General features: G+C 35.0%; 1 protein-coding gene across 1 annotated transcript; it reads right to left on the bottom strand.

Annotated features, from left to right (window-relative positions):
* Positions 1-10,879: 10,879 nt before the first annotated feature.
* Positions 10,880-21,173, bottom strand: LOC114394451 (adenylosuccinate synthetase 2, chloroplastic-like). Its single transcript, XM_028356026.1, has 4 exons — positions 20,871-21,173; positions 18,275-18,421; positions 17,872-18,071; positions 10,880-11,089 (listed from the first exon to the last, which is right to left on the bottom strand). The coding sequence occupies exons 1-3, from the start codon at positions 21,108-21,110 to the stop codon at positions 17,901-17,903; spliced, it is 558 nt and encodes a 185-aa protein (XP_028211827.1). The 5' UTR covers positions 21,111-21,173; the 3' UTR covers positions 10,880-11,089; positions 17,872-17,900.
* Between the last annotated feature and the right edge of the window lie 488 nt (positions 21,174-21,661).

Genomic DNA, 21,661 nt, shown 5'->3' with positions numbered 1-21,661 from the left:
AATTTTTAATTGGTAAGGTTTTAGGAATAATTAATTCAACCCCCCCCCTTCTTAATTATTCTGAGGCCACTCGATCCAACATTATGTTGTCACATTTTATGGGAATGTGATCTAATACTATTCCATAGTCAGATAGTTGTTGCTTCATCCACAAAATTTGTGCACAACAACTACCTGCAGAAATGTATTCTACTTCTGCTGTGGATAATGCTACACTATTTTGTTTCTTGCTATTCCAAGAAACAAGTGCAGACCTTATGAATTGACATGTACCACTAGTACTTTTCCTATCTGTTTTTGATCCAACAAAATCTGAATCTGAGTATCCTACTAGATTGCATAAAGAATTCTTAGGGTACCATAATCCTAAACTAACTATTCCTAATAGATATCTTATGATTCTTTTTACTGCCATTAAATGTGAAAACTTTGGATCTGATTGAAATCTTGCACACATGCATACACTAAACATAATATTTGGCCTACTTGCAGATAAGTAAAGTAGAGATCCAATCATACCTCTGTATTGCTTTGGATCAACAGGTTGACCGGATTCATCTTTGTCAAGATAACAACTTGTATTCATAGGAGTAGCCAAGTGTTTTGATTTTTCTATTCCAAATCTCTTAATGAGTTCTTTGCAATACTTTGCTTGATTGACAAAGATCCCATCATTTGTTTGTTTTATTTGTAGTCCAAGAAAGTAATTTAACTCACCCATCATGGACATTTCAAACTCACTTTGCATGTCAATAGAAAACTCCTTGCACAAAGATTCATTAGTAGATCCAAAAATTATATCATCAACATAAATTTGTACCAACAAGATATCATTATCCTTCTTTTTTATGAATAAAGTGGTATCTACTTTCCCTCTAGTAAAATTCTTTTCTAATAGGAATTTACTTAATCTTTCATACCAAGTCCTAGGTGCTTGTTTTAAGCCATAAAGTGTCTTCTTTAATCTATAGACATGGTCTAGTTTTTGTGAGTCTTCAAACCCAGGAGGTTGTTCCACATATACCTCTTCCTGAATTAGACCATTTAAGAAAGCACTCTTGACATCCATTTGATATAGTTTAAAATTCATAATAGATGCATATGCTAATAACATCCTAATGGCTTCTAATCTAGCTACAGGTGCAAAAGTTTCTTCATAGTCGATACCTTCTTCTTGGTTATATCCTTTTGCTACAAGTCTAGCTTTATTCCTAATTACTATACCATTTTCATCCAATTTATTTCTAAATACCCACTTAGTTCCTATGATTGGATAATCTGAAGGTTTTTCTACTAATTCCTGTACATCATTTCTTTCAAATTGATTTAATTCTTCTTACATAGCTACTATCCAATGATTATCTATAATAGCTTCCTTAACATTTTTAGGTTCTATTAATGAAACAAATGCCATATTATTGCATAAATCTTTAAGAGAGTGTCTAGTTGTTACCCCTTTTGAGATATCACCGATGATGTTGTCAAGAGGATGATTTCTTGAAGTTTTCCATTCTTTGGGAAAATTATCATTTTCTTGTGCGGTGTCATCTTGATCATCCTTGTCTTCATCATCTCTCTTTCTTTTCAGATTTCTTTCTTCATTTTGAGTATCTTCCAAAGTATCTGCAATATCATCAACAAACTCCTTTCTCGGGGAGGTAATATTAGTTTCATCAAAAGTAACATGTATTGATTCCTCAATTGTCATGGTTCTTTTGTTGTATATTCTAAATGCTTTACTATGTAAGGAATATCCAAGGAAAATACCCTCTTCTGCCTTAGCGTCAAACTTTCCTAGGCTTTCTTTACCATTGTTTAGAACAAAACATTTACATTCAAAAACATGTAAATGTGCAATGTTTGGTTTTCTATTGTTAAAAAGTTCATATGGGGTTTTCTTAAGAATGGGTCTGATTAATGCTCTGTTCATAATATAACATGCGGTGTTAACCGCTTCTGCCCAAAAGTATTTTGGAAGAGGTGTGTCATTTAAAAGAGTTCTAGCAATTTCTTCTAGGGCTCTATTTTTCCTTTCTACTACTCCATTTTGTTGGGGTGTTCTAGGTGCATAAAAGTTGTGTTCTATGCCATTTTCATCACAAAACATTTCAAAATCATTATTTTCAAATTCTCCTCCATGATCACTTCTGATGGAGATAATTTTGAGATTCTTTTTGTTTTGAATGGCTTTGGCAAGTCTTCTAAATGCATGAAATGCATCATTCTTATGAGTAAGAAATAAAGTCCAAGTATACCTAGAATAATCATCAACAATTACTAATGCATAGTAACTTCCCCCAAAACTCATGACCCTAGATGGTCCAAACAAATCCATGTGTAATAATTGCAATGGTTGAGTGGTGGAAACAATATTTTTAGATTTAAAAGATACTTTTGTTTGTTTACCTTTTTGGCATGCATCACATAACTTATCTTTTTCAAATTTTAATTTAGGCAAACCAATAACTAGATCTTTTGAAATTAGTCTATTTAGATGATCCATGTTAATATGAGCAATTCTTTTATGCCATAACCATGGATCACAATCTTTACTAAAAAAGCATCTATCATTTTCAGATTTTTGTTTTAGATCAATCATGTAAACATTATTTTCTCTAAAACCTATATGTTCAATATCTTTGTCATGCTCATGCTTAATAACACATTTTTCAGAATCAAAGGATACTTTATATCCTCTATCACATAATTGACTAACACTTAATAAACTATGCTTCAAACCTTTTACAAGCAACACATTTTCAATAGGAGTAGAAGAACTTGTACCTATTTTACCGACTCCAATAATTTTGCCCTTGTTGTTGTCGCCGTATGTAACATGTCCACTTTTCTTGGGGGAAATAGTTGTGAATTTGGATACATCACCCGTCATGTGCTTGGAACATCCACTGTCTATGTACCATTTCTTCCTTACAGAATCTTCTTTGTTATTCTCATCAGATTTTGTCATGAGACACAAGTTGACTTGGTCTTCATCATCATCTTGGAATAACCTGTTCCTGAAATTACTTTTGAAAGACAAAGAATCTAAAGAGGCCATTTATCTTGAAGTGGTTAAATTTTCTACAAGAAACCTAGCTCTGATACCACTTGTTGGATCGAGTGGCCTCGGAATAATTAAGAAGGGGGGTTGAATTAATTATTCCTAAACCTTTACTAATTAAAAAAATTACTCTTCTAAGGCTTTTACTAAATTGTTAAGAGAATAAGGAGTAGAAGATAAACTTAACAGAAAGTAAAAGCGGAAATTAAATGCACAGCGGAAATTAAAAGAGTAGGGAAGAAGGAAACAAACACACAAGAGTTTTTATACTGGTTCGGCAACAACCCGTGCCTACATCCAGTCCCCCAGCGACCTGCGGTCCTTGAGATTTCTTTCAACCTTGTAAAAATCCTTTTACAAGAAAAGATCCACAAGGGATGTACCCTCCCTTGTTCTCTTTGAAACCCTAGTGGATGTACCCTCCACTAGAACTGATCCACAAGAGATGTACCCTCTCTTGTTCTCAGTCAAACCCAAGTAGATGTACCCTCTACTTGTACCATAAAGGATGTACCCTCCAATGTGTTAAGACAAAGATCTCAGGCGATTCAACCTTTGATACTTTGTGAATGGGGATACAAAAGAATTCTCAGGCGGTTAGTCCTTTGAACACTTTTGTATAAGGGAATGGGAAGAATCAAAAGAATTTTCAGACTGTGTCGTTTTGAATTCTTTGACAAGGGAGAAAGGAGACACAAAAGAATTCAGGCGATTAGTCCTTCGTTCTTTTGAAAAAGGGAGAAGAGAGACACAAAAAGAATTCAGGCGGTTAGTCCTTGGCGAATTCTTTTTGGCAAAGGGAGAAGAGAATGAAAAAGATGAATAACACAAGTTTTCAAGGTTTAGAAAAACCAGAAAACTTTGGAAAGCTTTTGGCAAAAGGAAGAAGAAGAAGAAGTTCAAAGAGACTCAGAAATCAATGTGGAAAACTTGCTTGTGTAAAGAATGAATTGGAAAAGATTGATTGATTGGAAAAGTAATCAAGATTGAATGAATGAATTAATGAAAATGCAAAACAAAGCCTTGCTTTTATAGACTCTTCATTTCTAGTCAAGAAGACCATTTAGAAGAGTTATAGCTATTAGAAAAACTTAAAACCAATTTGAAAAAGTCAAAAACCTTTTGAAGAGTTACATCTTTTGCTTTATTCAGAAACAGTCACTGGTAATCGATTACCAAATCAGTGTAATCGATTACACAAAGCTTTTATGTGAAAAGATGTGACTCTTCACATTTGAATTTGAATTTCAACGTTCAAAGGCACTGGTAATCGATTACCAAAACATTGTAATCGATTACAACTTTTTGAAAATAATTGGAACGTTGTAAATTCAATTTGAAAACTTTTTCAAATCCATTTTGCTACTGGTAATCGATTACAACATTATGGTAATCGATTACCAGAGAGTAAAAACTCTTTGGTAAACATGTTTTGAGAAAAACCATGTGCTATTCAATTTTTGAGAAAACCTTTTCATACTTATCTTGATTAAGCCTTCTCTTGATTCTTGAATCTTGAGTCTTGAATCTTGATCTTGATTCTTGAGATCTTGAATCTTGAATCTTGATTCTTGACTCTAAACTTTCTTCTTGAGTCTTGAATTCTTCTTGATTCTTATCTTGAACTCTTGAACTGTTTTTGATTCACTTGAGTTGTTATTTGATTGATCTTTGATTCACTTGAGTTGTTCTTTGATTAATCTTTGAGCTTTTTGTCATCTCCTTTGTCATAATCTTTTGTTATCATCAAAACACCTTTGAATCACCTTTGATTCACCATGAAGCTTTGCTTCTACAAATCCTCATCCTTAAATGAAGGCTCTTAATCTTGTAAAAGCTCGTAATACACTTTTTCCTTCTTGGGTGTCATGTCGATGTGATCTCCCCAGTCCTCAATGACCTATATGGGACGTACTAACTCGAATCTCCAACTCTCATTACCCCTCGTGTCAAGCCTCACTGGGGTCACTTTGAATTCTTTAGCATCGCGAGACACTTCCACACTTAGATAAAATCTAATGTCTTCAAACCACCACAATTGTCGGTGAGACGTAAATCCCAGGGAATATAGTAGTACCGATGGTGATGAATGTGACATCTGGTTTATCTACCGACACAATATGCCCTAGAGTGTGACATGTGTACACTGACGTGTGCATTTCTTGACACGACCACACTCTTTCTGTCTGCCTACTACTCCAAGCTCGCAAAAGGTGTGACTCCCTTGACATCTCCTGACTTTGAAAGTTGTTGGTTGTAGGGATGAGTCCTCTACTCCTCAAATGCCATAAATAACACACAAAGTATACAACTTACATAACCATGGCGTATGGTTTTTCTAGGCAAACAACATTCTCGATGCTTGAGAGCACATAGCTATCACACTTGACATAAATGACTATAGTACTTAACACTGTTGACTATCACTCTTGATATAGTCAAATACTACACTTGACATCATTGACAATCATACTTGACACAAATGACTCTCATACTCGACACATAAGAGGACTCAACAATGCCACCAAGCCTCCTAGGCAAAACATATACCGATCCCCAAGCTGCCAACTCCAAAAAGTATTGTCTCAGAGCCCATCGGGAATGGCAAAGTGAGGCATGTGAGTTCCTTACACTACATGAGTGCACCAAATGTCGGGTAATCACCACTTGCTAATTCCCCTAGGTTCTTCGAACCTCTCCGCCCACTATACCTCAGTGTACCCTATAAATTATCCATTTCTCAACATAAACTTCACCATCTCACAGATGGAACATAAGCACATACATCACCATCTTACAGATGGACCATAATCACATAACTCACCATCTCATAGATGGAACATAACCACATACCTCTTCATCTCATAGATGGACCATAATCATATACCTCACTGTCTCACAGATGGACCATAATCATATACCTCACTATCTCATAGACAAAATCTAATCATAATCACACCATCTCATAGATGAAACCTAATAACAAACACATCATCTCACAAATGGGAAAAAACCAACAATTCCTTACTCTTCCTTCAATCTTCTTGCATTTTTCTGCCACATTGCGTGAGAAGGCCTCATGCTGCATACATCACACAAAATAAATATTCATAAACACAAAGAAAGATGATGCTCAAGCCTACGTACTACTCTCAAGGAACCATTCTAGGCCCCTCAAGTGATAAAAATCACTTTCCACACAAATGTACAGAAAATTCGACAGCATGATGACTATATTTACAATCCCAAAATTTATAACAAGAAATTTGCTAAGGGTCAAACACCCTCAAACCCAAAGCACAATGCGTACATATAAAATGATAGTATACAGATATATATAACAAAGTATAAATTCACACGCCACAGATATAATTGTCAGAGTTCACACTCTGTCAGTCTTATCATTCAACAACAATAATAATAATATAAAGGCCTTTCAAGAAATGTACCAGCAGAAAAATTATCACAATTTTCAGAGCATGCATTCGCCATCAAAGTTTGTAGTTTATCTCAACAATTATATAACAATTAAATCAACAGTTCCAAAAATAAATAATTCTAAGGTAATTTTATCTAGATGTATGGTTTCCAATGTTAGGTTGTCTATTGTCTTAAATCACTCTATCACTCAATTTTACAAAGTTTCGCTCCAAATTTATTCTCAGTGTTCTCGATGCTCCGGGAATTGGTTTTTCACAAATCTTATATGATACCCTATATTTTCACACCTATTTAACTTATTTTTGAGGTCAAAACTTTAATAAAACCAGTTCATACAACTCTCACTACCAGATTATTTTTGTGACAAATTTTATTCGGTACAATGTTCTAAAACTTGTTTTATAATTTTTGTTAGAAAACTCTGATTTAAGGCTAGCGCTATGTTTTAACACTTAAAAAACTATTTTTTACCATTGAAAACTCAAGGAAAACAGCTTAGCACACAAATCCAGAATAGGGCACCAAGCACAAAAATTTCAAGACAACATGTTCAAGGAAGTTTAACAACAAACATAGGGTTCAATAAGTTGGAGAGACCTCCCTTACCTCTTTTAGTCTCCACGAAATTTAGAAGGAAGAATGAATGAGTTTAGATTCTAGTTTCCAATCTTCAAGAGTGCTAAAATAAGACTTGAAACTACAAGTGAGAATAGAGCAAGAAAATGAAGTAAAAATCAAGCTTAGAGTTGAAAATGGGGGTCATTTACCTAAGCTTGATGAAAGAAAGGCTCAAGAATACTTGGAAAAGCTTGGAAGAAAAGTGGAAATGGTGTCTCCTTTCCTCTTGACCAGCTCATGAAGAAGAGGAAGAATGAACAATAACTTTGGTGACTTTTGGAGTGTAATTAAATGGACAAAAGAAGCTTAGAGCATGGTCCATTGGATTATTGTGTAGGCTTATCTTAATCATTCAATTTTGACTCATGAATTACCCTTACTTAGCCATGGAAAAATGTGTACATCACTACCGAATGTGGTATGCTTCACTTTTGAAATTTTACTTAAAAAGGATAAAATAGAGTTTTGCCAAAAATGAAAATTCTACTTTTACTAAAATTGGTAAATCTTATCTTAATTTTCTAGATTATTGTGATAAATTGCTAGATTAGTGTGCTAATCTTCCTTGGGATATGTGTACTCAGAGTGAACCTTGCACAAAATCCACTCACACAAAGACAAATTACACTGTAACTCACAGTACAATTCTTGCATAGATGAAAATCTAGCTCAAACAGTTTCTATATCTCTGTCAAGCTTTCTTTAACAAATCTCTCTCTCTCTCTCTCTCTCTCTCACACACACACATGCACACACACATAGCATAAAAATAATAATTAGAAGCATATAATTACTATAATTAAGTACACATAAGCATAAAAGACACAACACAATGTTTTCTTTGTTGGTCTAAGTTGTAATTTTTCAGGGTATTACAACTCTAACTTATTTTAATTATTCTACATCATATAATTAAACACTTTAATTAGTCATCAACTAATTAAACTAAAATTCTATTTTTAAACTAATTGTATTTACAAAAATGCCATCCACTTTAAACTTTCATGGTGTAATTACCTCTTTTCTAATTCTATGAAATATAGATCATCATTAATCAACCTTAATTATCCCCACTTAATTTCTAACCTTACTTATATTAATTACTAATTTTCTTCTTTCAAGCTTCTAGTTTCTATTTCTAGACCAAAATCCAATTAGTAACATCTAGGTCATTAATGAGTTGACCATTATTTCACCAGAAAATTTTCCCTGAATTATCCTTATTCTTTCTAGACTTTACCTTAAAAACTTAAGAGCTCAACCATGCTAAGGTATCTTATGCTAATATCTCATTTTCTACCATTTCAATAGTCTAAAAACACTATCCAATCATACAACAAAGTAATAACATTTTCTACCACACACACATGGAAAATTGGGATGCTACACTGGTTGTACATAATAAGGCGTAGGTGTGAAAATGAGGAATAACAAGAGTCATAAATCATTCTTTAACACTCAAAAATCTAAAACACAAATACAAAAGTTCTCTAAGAAACCCTTTTCTCCTCACCAAGAAACCCACTCCTTAAGGATTTGAGAACTTTGGTTCTCTTGCTCAAAGAAAGTCATTTTCTTCTTCTCTTGGAGTTCCACAGTTGACCTTGGCATGGTAAACTCTCTCTCATTTTCCTTTGCACTCCATTTCCATTCTCCCTTTTCTTGTAAGCTAGCTTCCATGGAGGACCTATGGAGATTCTTGTTTTGGATATAGAAATTTGACATTGGAGCTTGTTTGGGGTGTGGTTTGGTGTTCTCTTAGTGAGAGCTACTAATTGGGTGGTGGAAAGCTTTCCCCTTTGACACAATGTTCTCTCATTTTCATCCCTTCTTCAAAATTTTGCAACTTGAAGTTGAATAGGAAAGGGAAGCTCCAATCTTATTTTGAAATCTATTGCTTTAGATTGGTCTAAAATTTGATTGGAAATGAACTATGATGTATGAAAATGGAAGTTTGATCAAATTGGGGTTTTTTTTAATTGAAATGATGATTTTGATTATTTGATGGATTTTGATGAAAATTTGCAATAATGGAAAACTTGGAAAAGAAAACGAACAAGTTTGCAACTATTCTATTATGTTTTGGCTGGGCCACAAATTTCCTTGCTCGCTGAGCCAAAACTCACAATTTTGAAAACTTTGCCATTGGAATGTTCTAGTTGGGCTACAATTTTTCTTGATAGGCCATAACTTGTTTTTTTCTTCTTTCAAAACTTTGCCACTGGAACATTTTAGCTGGGTTGCGATTTTGCTCATTGGGTCATAACTCATTTTTTGAAAATTTTGCCACTAGAATGTTTTGGTTGGGCCCAGACTTTTGCTCGCTAGGCAAGAGCTCATGATTTTGAAAATTTTGCTACTAGAATGTTTTAGTTGGGCCATAATTTTGGTTGGCTGGGCTAGATTTTGTTTATTTTGAAAATTCTCTTGAAATATTTGCTTTCTTTTGTTTTATGATTCAAATAACTTTAAAATGTTTATGCAAATGCAATATGCTTATTTTTACGATGATTGTGTTGCTCTTAAGGTGTTTATATTATGTTGAGGTGGTTGCATTGTTGTTACAACATTTATGTTTTGATACAATGATAGTAAGAATTCATGGTGTTGGATGTCTTACTATGCTTAATGGACTATTGATGGGTCCATAAGTGTGTTGTATATATGAATGGTGAATTTATGATATGGTGAACTCTTATGATGTTGATATTAATGAATAATTGTATAATTGTTGTGGACTAACCTTGATGATGGTAAACCTTCTTAAAACATTTTAGTGAGTCAAGTGGAGTTTTAAAAATATTCTAGAAAGAAATGACTGCTTGGTGAGGACGAACTCTGATTGGGTGCTAGAGCTCTAATCCACTAGGAGACTTGGGGGTCTCGCTTAGTGGATATCTTCCCAAGTACTAACCCCCTTTGTTTTATACTAGGCATGGCAACAGGGTGAGTCAGGATTGGGTTTTGCTTAGCCCAGCCCCGCCCCCGACTCCCTATTTCCCTCCTCGACCCCACCCCCTAAACCCAACGAGGGTGTAGATTTACTCCCCATCCCCGCCCCCAACATGCTTATAAAATTCTATAAAAAAAATATAATTTTTCATAGAATGAAAAATATAATTTTAAATAGCAACCATAACATATTTTTAGATTGTACATGACAACATAAAATCCAATCCAATCCAACACTAGCATAAAATCCAATCTAATAGTTTCATGTTTTAGTGTTATGTATATATATATATATATATATATATATATATATATATATATATATATGTAATGATAATTTTGACGGGTTCAGGCCCCATTACCATGCCTATTTTATACTTCATCAACCCTTCGGAGTGGTGAATTTTTTTTATGAAACATTAGAGATTAACTCATTTTAAATTTGTAAAGATTGGTTGTGTTGGTGAAACTTGAACCCTTGAGGTAGACCATTGGTGAGATGGTGGGTACAAAGGTGTTGTATCTCAAACCTCAAGTTGGGCATCCAAGTGAAGTGTTTAGTTGTTGTTGCCAATGAGTAGGCATGTAAGTTGAGGATGCTTGGTGGGTCCTCGACCTAGTGTTGGGTGAATTCGTGGTTGCTAATACTGAATATGTGACACCCTCTACCTCGACATATATATTTATATAATATCGTACATGAAAATATGGAATTAATTAAAATGATTTTATTCAATAAACATAAAGGAGCTCACGTGGGTAAAAGGTTCACATTAGCATTAATCACCAAATTAAAAACTTATCAAATAAGGGTATGAAAACATCTCTGGCCCAAAACAAAGCCATCCAATTTTTTTACAAAAGGAAACAAGTTAAGTAGCGAAATAACATAAAGTAACATGTTCATAATATTATACAAATAATACAAAAACCCATGTTCCAATGTCACATCCTATCAAAGCATTGTGCTTCAGCTTCCTCTAGCATGAGGTTCTCCATAGTTATCCACCTAACTATCTGCTTCCACGAACATAAAGTTCGATATCATCACATGATTCAAACACAAACAACACACACGAGTGAGTTATCACATTCATAACTAATAGAGAGAAACATAACAACATAGATATACATATCATATAAATGAAATACAACTTAAGCACAACTCACATCATTGCACCACTTATCGCGTGACATCATATCTCAACACTACACATCTCATACATTTTCCCATCATTCACATACTCAAGAATCAAAACATGATATCACTTAACCAATCAATACACAGGCATTATGCAACAAATATACTAAGATTCAATCCTATATGCAATGTGGTGCCATGTCAGTGAAAATCCTCATTGGGAGCCTATGAGTACATGACAAGATAGACCACATACTGGTAAGTCAGGTCACTCTCACTAGGTAAAATCATAGGGAGACCAATTAGGGTCACTCTGTTTTGTGAGAATGCTCTAACCATATGGGATCAACATCGGTTTCAAGGAACATTCAAATCGAGTGTATTTACCCCCAAGGCCTACACTCCGAAGAGTCTGTCAGGGTCTCTCCCTCCTGATTCACGTCCAACCCAGAAAGCATTTTAGCATGCAGACTCTATCAATGAACTATACAAAACACACAACTCCTTAATTGTTCTCAAAATAATTTTAACTCGTCGTATCTCAAAGTGATTAAACTCGTCGGATTTCCACAATAGATCCCATCACAATACTCGTTGCGCATTAACTTGTCACCCTTAAAGGGTCTTACAGTTGTGTGATTGTATAATTCATAGCTCACAACTCAATGCACACAACATCTCAATACACATGCATGACCTCACAATTTAACACATACTTAACTTGTCACTTACACAGTTCATCACACTTCCATAATCCCAAGATAACATGTTATCATGCCTCATGCATTATATACATGTCACACAATAATAATATTAATATGTTATGTTCATATGATTAAACCCCTCAAACAATTTCACATAATCATATCAAAATCAAAGGAATCAAAATCATGGGTCAAAAATATGAAAACACGAAGAGCACTCAATTTTATCAGCTAATTCGCATTGGGGCATCAATTGGTATGTCAAACACAACAATCTCGTAATTATAATCATAAAGGAAGAATCACAATACAGTAAACATCCCAAAATAAATGTTAGATGGAATACACTAGAAAATGTGTTAATAGTACGCGTAAAATAAGCAAGAGAGAGAGAGAGAATACTAAATGTGATAAAAAGAAATGAGAAATAAAAAATGGGTTTGTCTAATTAATCCCAAGTGAAAATGGGGTTAAACAACCCCATTGTGAATGACCAATAGAATTTAAACAATTGTCTTATATTTTGAATTTAAACAATCTTAGAGGGTAGTATGCATCCCCACTAAGTTGGCACCCATACCAAACTCCCAAGGACCACACCAAATAACATATAAATAGCCAAAAATAGATGAGACATGGTGAGGGGGGGGGGACTAGGCCAAAACCCCACCAAGAAAAGCTAACAAAATATACAGTTAGGGAGTACAACTCTATTACAAAGGAAATTCCCTCTAACAAAAAGAAGGGGTATGATCCCACCAAGAATAATCAATCTTAGAGTTAACACCATGGTTGGTTAAGACATCAACGCAAGTGCTTCCTTCCCTAAACATGTGGGAGAAAACAAAAACTATATCTTTGCAAAAAAAAAAAAGACAGTTGTCCCAACAGTTACATAGTTCTCAAGGAACCAAGGAAGGATTTTCAATAGCTTGAATGACCAGCTTGGAATCACATTTAGTCAAGGTGTTGGTCTAGTTCCTGACATAAGCAACTTCGAGAGCCAAATGATCGAAAAATGTTCAGCAAAAAAACATTGTGAATGCCAATATAGGTAGAAAATCCACCCAAAAAATGACCTAAGCAATCATGGAAGATTCCACCACTGCTAGCATGCCTCAGGGATCCCTTAGCTGAACCATCATTGTTGCATTTGATGGTGTGTACAACAAGAAGAGACCACAACACCTGGTTGATGATTTGCTAATAAGGAGGGTGAATGTTGATTGAAAAATACTTCAAGATGATGAATTCCTCTATGTTGGACCTTGTGGCCTCAATAACTTACGAAGGGGTGAATTAATTTTCCACTAACAAACTTTTAACCCCCTTCTAAAAGAGATAGGCTCAGAATGCAGAAGAAGCAGCAATCAATTTAATAATGTTCTTTAAACATGTAAGACACAATTGATTGCAACAAAATAAATAAGATAAGGGAAGAGAGAATGAAAACATAGTTTTATACTGGTTCGGAAAATTCCGTGCCTACGTCCAGTACTCAAGCAACCCACTTGAGATTTTCCACTCCCTTTGTAAAAATCTGTTTACAAAGTCTGAACCACAGAGGGACAACCCTTCCCTTGTGTTGTTATCTTGACAAAGATGAATACAAGTTGTTATCTTGACAAAGATGAATCCGGTCACTAGTGGTGCTATGGGTTTTGATAGGGCAGACAAAGAAACAAAGTCCAAGAATCCCCATGGAACAAAGATGGGTGGGGCAGCCATAACAGGTTAGGTGCCACAACAATGCTAGTGAAACCTAATAGAGCCATTTTCTTCGAAGATAGACTATCTAAGTAGTAATTACTTATTTTTCATTAATGCTATTACTATCACATTTAAGGCATCATCTTTAATTTCTCTTTCATATCTTTTTTTTAATATCATTTATGTATAAAATTAAACATTATAAATTTTAATTAAAAGTTAATAATTAAAATCATACTAAAATACATAAATATATGTAATAAAATATTAAAATGTTAATAATTAGTATTTTTTAATTTATTATAAAAATCTATATTCTTTATTCACTTTAGATAAATAGAAATCATAAAAAAAACTTTAAGTGTATAGCTTTCATTTATTTTAACTTTAGAAAAATAAATTTTAATTTTTAATTTATTGAAATATACAAAACTTAATTTTAGATAAATAATTCTCATTTTATATATGAGTTTACAATCCAAATGTACGTTACAAATGTTTGACATATTTTTCTTTATTGGCTTTCCATTTTTCAGGGTGAGGTTACAAAAAATAGATTGCCAACGATAACATTTCCCATGTCTCAAGCATCTACAAGTTATTAAAGTGGCCACCCTTCGACAGGAGTCGTTGGTAGAGAGAATTTTGAATTCAAGCCCCTAGGGTAGCTTTGCTATTCTTAGCCGGTCCCAAGCCCGGATAAAAGGAGAGGGTTGTGTTAGGCTTTCGACAGCCAACGTTAAACTTTGTCGAATCTCTATGACATGGATCAATTACGTAATAATGTGAATGCTAGGTCGTTGCCCGGAAGCAACGCGCTGTATGGCTCGAGTACAGTGTCAAAAGAGCAAGGGCCGCTGCATCGCCGCCCGGATGTAGTGAAAAGTAAGCAAGGGTTCCCACATTTTCGTGAACGGGTGTGGGTAAAGAAGCTAGTTCATGACAGGAGGATTCGCTTTGGTACATGGAATATAGGCACACTTACAGGAAAATCTATGGAAATAGTGGATGTTATGGTGAGGAGGAAGATCAATTTTATGTGCCTACAAGAAACTAAGTGGACAGGTGAAAAAGCGAAAGAATTAGACAACTCGGGATTTAAGCTGTGGTATACGGGAAAAATCAGATCAAGAAATGGGGTAGGGATTATTGTGGACAAGGAGTGGAAGAAGGATGTCGTGGATGTAAGAAGAGTAGGAGATCGTATCATAGTCTTAAAATTGGTAGTGGGACAGGACACCTTTAATGTTATTAGTGGGTACGCACCTCAGGTTGGGTTAGCAGAACACTTTAAGGTAAAATTTTGGGAGGATCTAGAAGGGGTACTTTAGGATATACCCCAAGGAGAGAAAGTTTTCCTAGGAGGGGATCTCAATGGACATGTAGGTAGCGTGGCTAGAGGTTTTGAGGGGGTGCATGGGGGTTTTGGCCTAGGGGAGATGAATGGGGAGGGTAAATCCATCTTGGAGTTTTCGGAGGCTTTGGATCTTTCTATAGCCAATACATGGTTTAAGAAAAGAGAGGAACATCTTATCACTTACAAAAGTGGAGGGACATGTTCTCAGATAGATTTCTTCCTTATCAGGAAGTCTGATAGGAAGTATTGCTTGAACTGTAAAGTTATCCCGGGAGAGAGCTTGACTACCCAACATAGAGTTTTGGTTATGGATGTAAGAATTAGAGATAGGGCAAAGAGAAGAAGTCATCTGGTAGCACCAAGGATCAAATGGTGGCACTTGAAGGGTGAGAAACAAGGAATCTTCCAACAAAAGATATGGGAGGGTTGGTGTGGACAATCACAAGGAAGTGCAAATGATATGTGGAACAAGATGTCCCAAGAGATTATTAAAGTGGCTAAAGAGACGTTGGGTGAATCTAGAGGTTTTGGACCTAGGGGTAAAGAATCGTGGTGGTGGAATGAAAATGTTCAGAGCAAAGTTAGAGTAAAAAAGGAGTGTTTCAAGGAGTGGTCTAGGTGTAGAAATTCTGAAAATTGGGATAAGTATAAGATAGCTAGAAATGAAACCAAAAAGGCGGTGAGTGAGGCAAGAGCCCAAGCTTTTGACGGACTATACCAAGCTCTAGGAACCAGGGATGGAGAAAGATCTATATATAGGCTTGCTAAGGGTAGAGAGAGGAAGACTAGAGATTTGGATCAAGTAAAGTGTGTTAAGGATGAAGAAGGCAAAGTCTTAGTGCATGAAAAAGATATCAAGGAAAGGTGGAAGGCGTATTTCCACAACTTATTTAATGATGGATATGGATATGACTCTAGCAGTCTAGACACAAGAGAAGAGGACCGGAACTATAAGTACTATCGTCGGATTCAGAAACAGGAAGTAAAGGAAGCGTTGAAAAGAATGAGTAATGGTAAGGCAGTGGGGCCAGACAACATACCTATTGAAGTATGGAAAACTCTTGGAGATAGAGGTCTTGAGTGGCTCACCGAACTCTTTAACGAAATTATGAGGTCAAAACGCATGCCGGAGGAATGGAGGAGAAGCACGTTAGTGCCAATCTATAAGAACAAGGGGGATATACAAAATTGTGCAAATTATAGGGGAATCAAGCTCATGAGTCATACCATGAAATTATGGGAAAGAGTGATCGAACGGAGATTAAGAAAGGAGACTCAAGTTACTGAGAATCAATTTGGTTTCATGCCGGGAAGGTCGACCATGGAAGCGATTTACTTATTACGGCGGGTGATGGAGCAATATCGCATGGCCCAACAAGACTTGCACTTGATTTTTATTGACTTGGAGAAAGCGTATGATAGAGTGCCTAGAGAGATTTTGTGGAAAGCTCTAGAGAAGAAAGGGGTTAGGGTTGCATATATTCGAGCTATCCAAGATATGTATGATAGGGTATCGACTAGTGTTAGGACACAGGGTGGAGAGTCAGATGATTTTCCCATCACAATTGGTTTACATCAAGGGTCAACCCTTAGCCCCTACCTTTTTACCTTAATTCTGGATGCCCTCACGGAACAAATCCAAGAGATAGCGCTGAGATGCATGCTTTTTGCAGATGACATAGTCCTCCTTGGAGAGTCGAGGGAGGAGTTGAATAAGAGGTTGGAAACTTGGAGACGAGCTCTAGAAACACATGGCTTTCGCCTAAGCAGAAGCAAATCGGAGTATATGGAATGTAAGTTCAACAAAAGAAGGAGGGTTTCTAACTCAGAGGTGAAAATAGGAGACCATATTATCCCTCAAGTCACACGGTTTAAATATCTTGGGTCTGTAATACAGGATGATGGGGAAATTGAAGGGGATGTGAATCATCGCATTCAAGCAGGATGGATGAAATGGAGAAAAGCATCGGGGGTGTTATGTGATGCAAAGGTACCGATCAAGCTAAAGGGAAAGTTTTATCGGACTGCGGTAAGACCGGCGATTTTGTACGGAACAGAATGTTGGGCGGTCAAGAGCCAACATGAGAATAAAGTAGGTGTAGCGGAGATGAGGATGTTGCGGTGGATGTGTGGTAAGACTCGACAGGATAAAATTAGAAACGAAGCTATTAGAGAGAGGGTTGGAGTAGCGCCTATTGCAGAGAAGATGGTGGAAAATAGACTTAGGTGGTTTGGGCATGTAGAGAGAAGACCGGTAGACTCTGTAGTGAGGAGAGTAGACCAGATGGAGAGAAGACAAACAATTCAAGGCAGAGGAAGACCCAAAAAGACTATAAGAGAGGTTATCAAAAAGGATCTCGAAATTAATGGTTTGGATAGAAGTATGGTACTTGATAGAACATTATGGCGGAAGTTGATCCATGTAGCCGACCCCACCTAGTGGGATAAGGCGTTGTTGTTGTTGTTGTTGTTTGATGTTAACTAATAAATACAACATCGGTTATTTAAATAACCGATGTTAGATGATAAGAATTATGAAAAAAGAAAGTTATTAATCTACATATTAATATCGGTTTTTTAAAAAACCGATATTAACTGGCACTAACAACATCGGTTTTTTTAAAAAATCGATGTTGATAGTGACAGTTAACCTCGGTTTTTCAAAAAATCAATGTTAATTGACACTAACAAGTAGTATTGCATAACTAGACTGCAAACACCTTGTATCAAATTCATATAAAAACCCAAAATGGCAATGATGATGGCTAACAACATAATAATACATCATGTAGCTGATCCTCACTAGTCACTAAAAATGTGTTTATATCCCAAAAAAACTGAAACTTAGAAGGAATCGACACCTTTACCGCAAAAAGCCTCAACTTACCTACAGAGGCATGCAAATCCAATGTGGACTCATTTGTATATGAGAGCATCACATCCAGGCCCAATACCAATGTAGTGACTAGGGACCCCCACAAGTTCTTCTATCCTTTCCACATACAGCCTTGCAGCTTTTGGAAGGTCAGAATAGTTTCTTATGGAAGAAATATCATATTTCCATCCAGGAAGTACTTCATATTCCACCTAAAACATGAAAACAAATAGCCGTAAGAGAATGCAACGCAAATTCCCAAAAATTAAGGACCTTTACCTTCCTTGAAAACCCTGTTACTTCCCATGTTGGTTTATATTAGTCATATATCAAATAGAAGCATTTGGTCATGTGATCCAAAACTAGAGTGAAGGTGGAGGAATAGTGCTGTAGATGGGAAAGATAGAAAAGTTACCTTCAGTTGCTCAAGAAGACGGAGATCTGAAAGGAATGATTTGATTGGAGTGCCATCAACAAGTTTGTAAGAGACACCCAACTGTATTTCTTCAAGATATGATAAAACATCCAACTTGGTAAGATTCAACGATGAGAAACCATTGATCTAAAATGGACAATTCAAATGAGTTAGAGAATAAGGATTAAAATGAGAGAAATTTACCAAAATGACTCTTCCCAAACTATCCAAATGGCCAATTCAAATCGAATATAATGATTAATCAAAACTATCTGTATTAATCCTTGTATTCAATCTCAAACGGAAAACTAAGGTTCACCCATAATGCACACAACTTTAATATAAAACATTAATCATTAATCACATAAACAAGTTATAAAGCATTAGCAAGTTATAAAACAATACACTAGATATAATTACATGATAAAAACAAAATTTTTTATCAAAATTAAACTTACAATAATCCTATTCTAAGGGAGAATCTGTCTAGCTTGTCTCTTTAGCATTGAACATTATTTTAGAATCCTCCAAGACAAATTGTTAATATCCATCTAAAAGTTTATCCCTGACCAATAATCATATCCATGAGTAATAGACACAACTAACATACAAAATTGCTAAAGATTATACTATTTGGTGCCTTTTTGTTTTGTCTCCTACCAGTAATATGTTAGCAAAAGAAGTAAGAAAATGTTCATAGTTGAAGTCTACTCATAATAGGAAGCAGATTGGACAACAAAGTAAAATCTTGTTTATATAATATTTCACTAGATGCTCGTAACACATTATTCAAGGGATAGAGTTTCCTCTGAATTTCAAGAAAGAAAAAGGGCAACAATAGCAATCAACTTTGGCAAAGCATAATCAAAAGTAATTAAATTATAGTTTGACTATAGAGGAGCATCTCAAGAAAAACAAATAAGAAATATCACATGCCACCACTCCTTTTTCTGGCAAAAAATGAAGCATTACAATCTACAAGCATTAGTTTAGATCAACAGTAATCATGCATGCTAATTTTCAGAATTAATGTTCAACAATTACAGTGAAAAGATCAAATTGATTTTATTCTAAAATGCTACAAGTTAAATGAGTTCTGAGATTAGGCCTAGTGATAGAACCAAAGTTTCTCTAATCTTCTGACATTCATCTTTTAGTTTATCCAAGCAAAGCTTTTGATGTAGTTTTAATGCATATATTTGAAGGGCTACAGATTAAAGTATCATGAGATTTATTTTCTAACACTTATATCTTACAACGTAGTTCAATATACTTGTATAATATGCTAAAAACTTACAAGGGATACTTTACTCCATGAAACACTTGATTCCCTAAGGCTTCTGCGTATGCTGGAATCAAGAGTCCAAGCAGTTCAATTGCATTAATATAAACATGTGTCTTTCAATTCAGGAGAAAGGGCCCATTATTGTTCCATACTTCAACAATAAAAGATATATAATGGGAATACCAAATTAAATAGATTTAATTTTAATTACCAGTTGAAAATTTTATTTTAATTAAAAACAACACAATTTATTTTAATGGTGCAAATGAGAAAAGTACAAGAGCCCATAGATTAAGTCATATGAAAGTGTTAATAGTTTCTTTCAGCCTATTTATTCACTTACTGGTTGAACATTTTAGCCATGCATTAAATAAATAAAGTCAACAGTGAAAAGTCTAATATCTCACAATAGAATTTTTTCCTTCCTCTTCCCTATTCCTAACATAATAAGAAAGAGGATAATATCGAAGAATAAGCTTATTCAAAAGCTACTAAAGAACCAACCCATTTTGAAGTATACATCAAAATATGAAGAATAGAGATCAAAATAGATTCAAGATAAGTAACTACCTTTGGCTGTCTAATAGTGACAGGTGCAAATGTCCGATAGTGACAGGGGGCCTTCTTAAAGCCTACTATAAGGCTATCCAGTAATAGTCCTAAATTAATTTAAGCATTTAACCGTAAAAAGAACAAGAGCAGCAAGGATTGAACTCCTAAACATGTGGTCGTTGAAGCTTTGATATATCTATAAACAAAGGGACTATTATTATGTATGTCTATAAACAACCTAGTTACAATAAAATGCAATCACAATAAACTCAAGTGCAAATCATTCAAAGCAATGACAAGGACACAAAATAATCGATAATGAAACATCAGGGACTCAAAAGTCAAAATGTCAAACCACTACCCTTTGCTAGCATGAAAGAGCTAAAATAAAACATTATTCAATAATGAAAGAAACAAAAATGACATCTCTGTAATCTCAGGCATAAAATTGGCAGGCCTCCCAATTCCAGGTTCAATCTAGTGTTCTTCTCATAATACATTAAAATATCAAAAACCTTAAAAAAAAAAAACAAACAAAATGCAGTGATTCAGTTAAACCACAGAGCAATCAACCCTAACACAACACTGCCACCAAAGCACTCTCTCTCTCTCTCTCTCTCTCTCTCTCTCACTCACTCACACACACACACACACACACACACACACACACACTAATTCCATCGACTTTCTGAACGACCCAAGATTTGAAACAAACACAAAAGCCATGAAAATTGAAAAAGAAGAGAACTTTGGCAATACCTGGCAGCGAGCAATGATTTCGAAGTGCTGGGCCAATATGTCGACGAGTTTCCCTTTTCCCTCGTTGCCCCACTGGCAACCTAGCAAGTCAAAGACCTGGCTCAGCGCCCCGATGAGGCTGCCAGAGGTGTCGGCAGTAGCGAGCTTGGTGGGGGAGGCGCGACGGGCTTCGCGAAGCATACAACGATGTTTCGAGTGGGGCAAACTTAGCGGAGGGAGATGAGGTGCTGAGTGCTGCATATTGCGTGAGAATCAAGGGTCAGCGATGAGATGTTGTTCATTGTGAATGTTAAACACACACGCACGATACAAAGAGACAAGAGTGTTGCATACGACGACATTAGTATGGAAAAAAAAAACAAAACCAAAGTGCCAAACAATCATTAGTATGGGAAAATAAATTATTTAAATAAATAAAATATATAACTAAGTTACAAATTTTATATTTTTCTATAAAATAAAAAATTTAATAAATAATCTTAATTTTTTAAAATAATAAATTATATATATTTAATCTACATTTAATTATATCCAAAAGTAAAAGTAGTCGTAGGTATAAGTTTGTAGAGATTTTAAAGTATAATGATAATTTAATATTTATTTATTGAATGGTGACAAATATCTCATAAAATATATTTTTTAAATATTTATTAGACATTTTGATAATAAATAATATATACATTGTTTGTATAAATGTTTTTGTATGATAAATTTTTTATTTTTGTAATAATTAAATAAAATATATTCATAATAAATTTTAATTGTTTGACGATATAATTGTTTTTACCAAC

The sequence above is a fragment of the Glycine soja genome, chromosome 18 (genome assembly GCF_004193775.1).
Source record: "Glycine soja cultivar W05 chromosome 18, ASM419377v2, whole genome shotgun sequence".
NCBI lineage: Eukaryota > Viridiplantae > Streptophyta > Magnoliopsida > Fabales > Fabaceae > Glycine > Glycine soja.
Note: the sequence above shows the minus strand (reverse complement) of the source record. Positions and strands in the feature narration are given on the sequence as shown.

Bases quoted from the DNA above. Each gene is read 5' to 3' on its own strand.
- LOC114394451 (XM_028356026.1), bottom strand. From the start codon at position 21,110: ATGCAGCACTCAGCACCTCATCTCCCTCCGCTAAGTTTGCCCCACTCG. The intron at 18,422-20,870 runs GTATTGCCAAAG...TGTCCATTTTAG, and splicing joins AAATCATTGCTCGCTGCCAG to ATCAATGGTTTCTCATCGTT. The intron at 18,072-18,274 runs GTAACTTTTCTA...TTCATGTTTTAG, and splicing joins GTCTTCTTGAGCAACTGAAG to GTGGAATATGAAGTACTTCC.